The 9,162-nt window shown below is 41.7% G+C and overlaps 1 protein-coding gene across 1 annotated transcript in view; it reads right to left on the minus strand.

Moving 5' to 3' along the window:
• Positions 1-1,947: 1,947 nt before the first annotated feature.
• ZNF133 (zinc finger protein 133) overlaps positions 1,948-9,162 on the minus strand; it is a 10,790-nt gene continuing 3,575 nt past the window's right edge. The window contains 3 exon segments of the mRNA XM_006902463.1: positions 1,948-2,205; positions 2,208-3,703; positions 8,207-8,211. Coding sequence (XP_006902525.1) covers positions 1,948-2,205; positions 2,208-3,703; positions 8,207-8,211 — 1,759 coding nt within the window.

Consider the following 9,162-nt stretch of genomic DNA (forward strand, 5'->3'; position numbering starts at 1 on the left):
GCACTAGTGTCAAGAAGCCAAAATAAAGGGGAAATACGCCTAAGTAAAAAACCTGAACAGATTTCAAAGGGACGCTCAAGAAAATAAGGCAAAGAATTAGAAAGTTTTTCTGCCACATTTGTACCAATTTTTATCCTGAAGATTAATGTTATATATGCCTACTTCCACAATGTTCAAGGTTTAACAATCTGACAGGTATAAATGTTCTCTCTCTATGGCTCTTTTATTTGCATGTTTACATATTTTATGGATATTATAAAATGAAAAATCTGATGTGTAAGTCCACCACCAAATTTTTTGATCATTGGAGACATTTTCTATTGCTTCCCTCCATTTTTTTATTTTAAAATCTTGATTTCTAGTCAATGCACAATAGGTCTTTGTAAATGAGAGCTGCAATGTTTCCCCCAAGTCTGCCTTTCATTTTAAGGTGTGAGTTGCCATATACCATTTTTGTTGAGCCAATTGATCTTGTTCCATTTAACTTCAAAGTTTTATTTGTAATTGGAATAGCCCTATATGATAAAGATGCTCCAATTATCTTTTTTTGTTGTTATTGTATACTGTTGAATCAGATCTGACTGGCACAGGAGACTGCCACTCCTTCTTCAGTGGAGCATCTAGTGGATTTGAACCACATGCCTTCAGGATTGCAGCACATCTTCTTGCCACTAGGCCACCAGAGCTCCCTTCCAATTCTCTTTTGTTGTTCAACTAATCCTAAAACTTAGATGCTAAAAAAGACCTTTCTATCCCTCACAGTTTTGTAGTCTGAGCTTGGTGAAATGATTTTCCTTTCTGTGGCTGCAGAAGCAGCAGGTTTGAAATGTAAGAACCAGCCTGCGAAGTCCCCTAATTTCACTTCTGCTGCATCCTCTGGCTCAAGCAAGTCACTAAAGCTCAATTTTGTGGGAGGGTAAATAGACTACCTCCTGGCAAAAACATAGGGGTGAATCGATAGTACGTGCCTAGGTGACTAGGACGCTCTGGTGGCATAGCGGAAAGGAGTGGTGCTGCCAACCTGAAGGCAGAGAGCTGGTATGAATCCACCAGCTGCTTCACAGGAGAAAGATGGGCATCTCTTCTACGATTAACTGCAGGTGAAACCCTGCTGGAGGGTCAGTGCTATGGGTCAGTTCTAACTCCACAACACACAGCTCCCACCACTATAATCCTGCAGCCATGCCTGGGAGATGGGGCACAGGTGACCACAAATGCTACGAAGACTTCCTACCATTTGAAAGAGCCCTTTTCCTTGGTCAGCGCTCTCTTGGTGGCTGGAAATCTGTTTCCAGAGTTGAGGCGGTTGGGTCTACCAGTCTTTTCATGTCTCTGTGGTGATACAAAGCTGCAGCAATGGGCTTGAGTTGTGTCAGAGATTGTTGAGGATGGCGTAGAATAGGGCGGGGTTCTGATTTTTTGTTCACACAGTCACTATGAGTCCTACTTGCTCAATAGCATCTAACAACCACATGGTGAGACATGAGTGGGAATTGCCTACTCATCCCTTTTTTCATCTAGAACAAAACCACTCCAGACAGAAATACAATGAAAAAATTTGGCACACTATCTTTAAACATGGTTAAATAAACATCTTTAGCCCTATGAAGTGAACTAATGAGAATGACTAAGAGATCTCAGATTCGATCTTACTTTCACCTAGACAGAATTCATGTCTTACACAGGACTTAAAAATTCAATCTTTCTTCCCTATCATCTTTATAGACTAGCATATGAATGAAGTACATAGTCAGGGTTAAAGATCTGTAAAGAAGCAAAGTTTATTGAAACAAAAGGCCACAAAGCATGGGAATGACAACGTGGACAAAGTAAAACAAGTTAAATGTCCTTTCACAACTTAAGGAATGCACAACTGAAGGAATGCCTTTTTCTAATCCATTTCATCAACGTGTAACAACTTTGACCACTTAGTGTACTTTGCCACCTTCACTTATAAAGGGCATGCAAGGCAACAGAAGATGGCCCAGAACAAGCCTCCAGGTTAGCCTGCAGTTCTGGTTTGTAATACATGGGCTTCATCCTTCTGTGTCTGCTGATGCGAGACTTCTGGTTAAAACCTTGTCCATATGTCCTAAATATATAAGGCTTCTCCCCTTTATGTGTCATCTGATATAAGAGGAGGTATGACTTCTGGATAAGGCCTTGACCACATTCTCTGCATACACAAGGCTTCGCTTCTGAATTATACATAGCCGCTTATGTGTAATTAAAATTGACTTATTGCTAAAGCCAAGTCCACACTGCCTGCACACATAAAGTTTCTCCCTTGAGTGTTTCCTCTTGTGTCTGATGAGACCTGCCTGGTGACTGAAGCCTCTCTCACATTCCCTGCACACATAAGGCTTTTCCCCAGAATGAGTCCTCTGGTGCACCACCAGGTTTGACTTTTGGCTGAAAGCTCGTCCACAATCTTCACATACCAAGGGCTTCTCCCCTGAGTGTGTCCTCTGGTGCCGGATGAGATTTGACTGCTGGCTGAAGCCTCGACCACAGTCTTTGCACATAATGGACTTATCCCCTGAGTGTATGTTCTGGTGTCTGGTGAGGTGTGACTTTAGACTGAAGCCTCGCCCACACACGGTACACACATAGGGCCTCTCTCCAGTGTGTATTCTCCTGTGTGAGATGAGGGTTGAATTCTGGCTAAAGCAGTGCCCACACACCCCACACACATAAGGCTTCTCCTTTGAGTGTGTCCTCTGGTGATTGACAAGGGTTGTCCTCTGCCTAAAGCAGCGTCCGCACTCTTTGCAAGCATAAGGCTTCTCTCCTGAATGTGTCCTCTGGTGTGAGATGAGGTTGGACCTATCACTAAAGCCCAGTCCACAATCATTACACACAATGGTCTTCTCCTCAGAGTGTGTCCTCTGGTGCCTAACTACAGCAGATTTCTGGCTAAAGCCTTTCCCACACTCCCTGCACACATAAGGCTTCTCCCCTGAGTGTGTCCTCTGGTGGATGATGAGGTTTGACTTCTGACTAAAGCCTCGCCCACACTCACTGCACACATACGGCTTTTCACCTGAATGCGTCCTCTCATGTATGATGAGTGTTGACTTCCGGTTAAATCCTCGCCCACACTCCTGGCACACAATAGGTTTCTCCCCTGAGTGCGCCTTCTGGTGTCTGGCAAGGCTTTTCTTTAGACTAAAGCCCTTCTCACAAACTCCACATATATAAGGCTTTTCCCCTGAGTGTATCCTCTGGTGACTGCGAAGGTTTGTCACCTTGCTGAAGCCTAGACCACACTCTCCACAGTTGACTGTTCCAAATCCTAAAACGTCTATCCTCTTCAAGAATTGGTCTGTTTCCTCTGCGATCCCTCCCTGGGCTGGGTTGGCATCTATTTCCACACCTCTGATGACATTCCTGGATGTGACTGGCTGTTGCTGGGGTGGCCTGGAGAATGTCCCTAAAGTTCTTTTCTTTGTCCTGCCCAAAAGAGGTTCGGTACCATCTTTCTCTTGACCTTCTGACTTATCACTCCAGGAACCTTCATGAAAGGGCTGCTGCTTCTCCTGGTACCCTGGGCAGGAATCCCTTAACTGGACATGACTTTTGGCACACAGGCATGTGAACATCCAAGAGGCAGGGCTACAGAGCAAATGCTGCATGTGGAACTTCTCGGTGGAGAAATCCAGAGGGCAGACAGGACAGCACTGCACTTCTGGCTGTGGTTCAGCTACAGAGAGAAGAGAAGAGAAATGAATCACTGGTTAGGCACTCCACTAATTCTCCATGTCTGACGGTGAGACTTGATCTCTAGTCTTCAAAATGCTTAAGACTTAAATGCTATCCCAATCAAGACTTCCCTTTTATGACCTACCTTTTCATTTCATCCTTAAATGCAACATCTATTTCAATCCAGAAAACCTAATCCTAAAACTTGTTTTAGGTGTCAGACTATAAACATGTTCAAAGAAGCACCACACAGTTTTCATTCTGTGAATAAAGGCAATACTTAGTCTTATTTTCCCCCTTAATGCAGTTGTATTTTAACCCATACCCACAATGCTGAGAAACAATGAACCACAGAACTCATGGACAGACGCCTTTATAGCTTTCCCTTTTCCCCATGAGGGCAAAGGGATGAACTGAGAGAAGAGTTAGAGAGTCTGGAAAACCTCTAGGATAGGAAGCTGTGTAAGATGGGAGGGATTCTGGGAGATGGTGGTGTAAACAGACCACCATTCTATCCTGCCCCTACAAATACAATAAAAACACAAAGCAATGATGCTAACACCCTGAATCAGAGAGGATGGAGAGGAGCAGAGATCTGTGCACAGACAAGAATCAACCAATCAGCACTGCTTTGCAAAAGGGAAGAAAATCACTTCTCCCACACCCTCCCCATCAGCACTGAACTAGGGCAGCAGCCCCAGCACAGGAGTCTGCCTTCCTAACCACCGGCTCCCTGCCTCCCTGGCTGACAGACAGGACCCTATCTCTGCTCTAAATCAACAGGGCAGAGGCATCCCCTGGAACCCTTCAGAGCTTGCTAGAACCTCCCGATCAAACATGGTCAGCCACTGCTCTGCTACAAAATGTCCCAGAAGACTCCTGCAGTAGATAGAGGCTGGCCCCTAATCGCTTCTCTATCTGCCTGCTTGCATATCCAGAGACTAGGCCTCTGTGACCAAAAACAGAAGGGAGCTCTGGTGGTCTAGGAAACTAAACTTAATGTAAAGGCCACACTTCTCCAGTGGTTCAAATCCAGCAGCAGCTCTATGGGAGAAAATGGGAAAACTCATCCTGTGTGGTTTATAGCCTTGGAAATCCACTGGAGAGACAACTACGAGTTGATTCTGACTTAATGGCAATGAGTTGAGTTACTGAACTAACAAAACAGACCTTCCCAGGGGTCAGACCTTCCTGGGGGTCAGTCTGCACCTGTCTGCTCCGCCATGCAGTCTGCACTGAGAAAAGCTGACAAGGATGCTGTGTGTTAGAAGCAGGCATGTAGAGTTAAGAGTTAAGCCAACACAGGTATACTCTCTCCCACTGCCGTTTAGTCAGAAACCTACTCATAGATGATCCTCCAGTGAGTTTTCACAGGCTCTATCCTGCACAGAAGAATGCCCATCTTTCTCCCATGGAGCAGCTAGTAGATTTGAACCCCTTGCCTTTGGGCTGACAGCACAACTCCTTACCACAAGGTCACCAAAGCTCCCTGTTACAATATTGTTTATAATAGCTAAACTTTGTAGACCTTCTACTTAAATGCATTATATGTTACATTTATAGAGAATTAATAATTAGCTGATTTAATCTATGGTAGTTATATGCATCTGATGTGACACCATTATATAGAATAACCAAGGATCACATATCATTATGTGGAAAAAAAAATCAATGGGAGAGAGTATACCACTTAGACCTTATTATTTTGTGGACAAAGTCTAGCTAAAATTCATAGTACACAATTTTAATAAATGGTTTGAAAAATATCTCAATGATGCAAGCATCAATGTGTCTTGAAAGTGTTCATTTTCTATCCTTATCTATCCAGGATGCTAGCAATCATATTAATGTGTGTAAATCTCAGGAGGGGAATGACAGTTTATTATTCCCCTAATTTTCATTTAGTTAAAGGATGTTCAGGGCCTTCCTTCCAGTTACTTCTGAGGACAAACACCTCGTATACAAGAAAAAAAAGCAATGCCAGTCCTGTCCCAACCTCACAGCTGCTGCTGAGCACAGCCACTGGGTCAGTCCTTGAAGACTAACCTTGTTGTCTGTGATCTAAGACTTTACAAAAGCAAGTTGGTCTTCAGATATTGGTTACTCCTGATTATTTATGGAAAGGATAAGTTTCATCATCTCCCAAGTCTCATCATTTCTCTTAAGTTTTCTAGCAACAACTCTTGAGTTTGTTCTTTTGACAGTCCATTCAATATTCTTTGTCATCACCACATTCAAAGGCATCAATTCTTTTTTGTTCATTTTTATTCACTGTCCAACTTTTACATTCATGGTTTATATATAAGTTATACATTCTTGTATGTGTAGTGTTCTGGGATTCCCATTCTTCTCAATGTCAGCTGTAATTTGTCATGATCCACACAATCAAATGTCTTTGCACAGTCAATAAAACACAAGTAAACATCTTTCTGCTATTCTCTGCTTTCAGCCAAAATACATCTGACATGAGCAATGACAACACCTGTTCTCTGTCCTCTTCTGAATCCAGCTTGAATTTCTGGTATCCCTGTTGATGTACTGTCCTAGCAAATTTTAAATCTTCAGCAAGATTTTACTTGCAGTGATACTAATAATATTGTTGGACAATGTTCACATTCTGTTGGATCTCCTTTTTACAGGATGGAAACAAATATGGATCAATTTCTCTCAGTGAGTTGGCCAGATGTCTTCCAAATTTCTTGGCATAGAATAGTGAGCATGTCCAGGGCTGCATTTGTTTGCTGCAACAACTCAGCTGGTATTTCATCACTTCCTGGAGCCTTATTTTTAGTAATGCCTTCATTACTTCATTGCAGAACTTCTTTATTATCACTGGCTTTTCTTTTAACAATTTATTATTGATCATTAACTACTTCCTGAAATGTTTATGTGCTGACTAACCCTTTATGCAGAGATTCTGTGTATTCCTTTTACTTTTCTCTCGATACTTCCTGTTTCATTCAAGATTTTGTATGGAGAATCCTTCAGTATTACAACTGGATACTTTAATTTGTTCTTTACTTCCTTGAGCTTGAGAAATGTAGAACATGTTCTTCCCTTTTGGTTTTCTAACTAGTTCTTTGCACATTTCATTATAGTACTTTGCTTTGTCTTCTCTATCTACCTTTTGAAACCTGTTCATCTGTTACTTCAGCATTTATTTTGGCCTCCATGTTCTAGTGCCATTTTCAGAGTTTCTTCTGTTATCTCTTTTGATATTCATCATTGCCAATACTGTAATTTATGTAAGATATCATTTGATTTCCTTATGCAAATTATGAGACATGAGTTTTTAGTATTTTCTCAGTCAGGAGCTCCCTTTTTCTTAACAAAGTTTTAATCTTGATAAAAGTCTAATTAAAATTGTTTTGTAATTATTTACTTCAAATTTTTCACATATGAAAATGACTGGTAACTGTATAATAATCTTGTATCCTTCTCCCTTGTTAAATCCATTCATTTACATTTTAACATTCTAGTAAATATTCATACCTTTCTAAGGGTTTTTTACAAAGATGAAAATCTCACTTAGTAATAGAAAGCCTTCTTCCTTCCTTTTCTGACATCTAAGTTGCCTCTAATTTTGCTCCCCTGCTAACCACAAATAAAATGTTGAAGTGAAGTAATGAAAGCTGACAGCCTAGATCACTGAAATGTGTCCAAGAACTCTGATAGAATCGGAGACTGAACACTAGCGACTTTATGGGATAAGTACCAGAGGAAGGCATTCAGACCACCACTCCTATAGAGAAATGAGTGGAAGCTACTCAAAATGACAGATTCTGCTATGGGAGTGAGATGGGCAACCTCCTCCCCTGCAAGTCTCTGAAAATCCACTGGAGGCTGAACTAGGAATCAGTTCTGACTCAATGGCACATAACAGTAACAACATACCTGATGAATCGTAGGCATAGCGGGAGGGAAAAAGAATAATTCAGAAAAGCACATTAGTATTAACTTCTGTCAATTTTTTAAATTTTATTTCAGACTTAACTTTAGATTCAATAACCTCAGCGAGGACTCTAAAAAAGGAAAGTAAAAAGCATACCTAGGTAAGCACGTTATATTCAAAGTACTAAAACTCCAAAAATGTAGAGAAAACCTAGACAATAAACAGAACGGAGGGTGGTGGATGGAGAAGTCAAGATAAAATGATGCCAGTGGTGGCTGACTTCACATGGACAGTATCTTTAAAGTGCCAAAAAGTAAACAACCCAGATTTATATGGCTGGTGAAAAGAACGAACATGAAGGCAAAATGGAGACATTTTCAGAAAAACAAGCAGAGAAAACACTGCCATCTACACATAATAAGTGACAATAAAATTCTTTAAGCTGAAGAAAATCAGTATCAGATGAAAACTCAGAAATTCAGGAGTGAAAATGAATAAACAGGACAAATACAAAAGTGTATTTCTTCATAATTTCTTTAAAATGCATGAATGATAAAAGAAAATTTTAGATATCATGTTAGGAATGCATCATTTGGTAGATATAATATCAACGACAGCTACAGAATAAAGGATGTGGGAGGGCAGTAATTGGGCTCCATCTATGGAGGTGCAGTCTTCAAATGACAAGGAGCAGGAGGAACCACCGCCTGGACCACAAGAACACAGAGGGAGCCCTGCCCTGAGAGCCGTCCAAAACTTGCTGCAGGTAGAAAGCTGTAGCTGTAATATACTGTAATATACAGACATGAAGCATGGAGTGGAAGAGACCCACAAAGATGCCATACAGGCCAACATAGAGCCCAGTGTCAGATTAGAGCCTTTCAGGGCAAACAGGGACAGATCTAAGCAGGGAGCTTCCTAGCTGAGAGGGTGGTATGTCCACTAAGACACAGGGATCTGGTGCAGGAAACCTACCCAGATCCAAGGGCAAGAGCTGTAATAAGTGCAGAGCTACAGACAGGCAAGGTGCTAGAAACACAGCAGGCCAGGGTGAGTGGAGCAGAGTGGAGAAGAAGAAGTGCACCCACAGACTTGTCAGCCCAAGAGATGACAAGAGCCCAAGAGCAGGAGGCATCTGTGTCCCCGAGCCATGACGGCGTTGTGGAGAGTGAATGTCTGGACTTCCAGTAAGTCAGACCCAGGCATGTCTTCATTCGTGCTTGTATACCCTGTTTTCACTGTTCTGTTGTAACAATTTTTACTGCAGGTATGCTAACTCTATGCTTTTGGGGGCAATGTAGTGAATTATCCAACCTAATAGAGTCACATCCAGGGCAGCATCTGTTAGCTGAGATACGTCAATTGGTATACCATCTATTCCTGGAGCCTTATTTTCTGCCATTTCCTTCAAAGCGGCCTGAACTTCTTCTTTCATCACCATAGGCTCTTGCTCATATGTTGTTTCATAAAATTCTTCTGTGTCTTCCAATTCCTTTCGATACAGTGACTCAGTATATTCTTTCCATCTTCTTTTAATACTTCCTGGATCATTTTACATTCTGCTGAAA

The sequence above is a fragment of the Elephantulus edwardii genome, unplaced genomic scaffold, assembly GCF_000299155.1.
Source record: "Elephantulus edwardii isolate Elephantulus edwardi_28Jun2011 unplaced genomic scaffold, EleEdw1.0 scaffold00416, whole genome shotgun sequence".
NCBI classification, from domain to species: domain Eukaryota; kingdom Metazoa; phylum Chordata; class Mammalia; order Macroscelidea; family Macroscelididae; genus Elephantulus; species Elephantulus edwardii.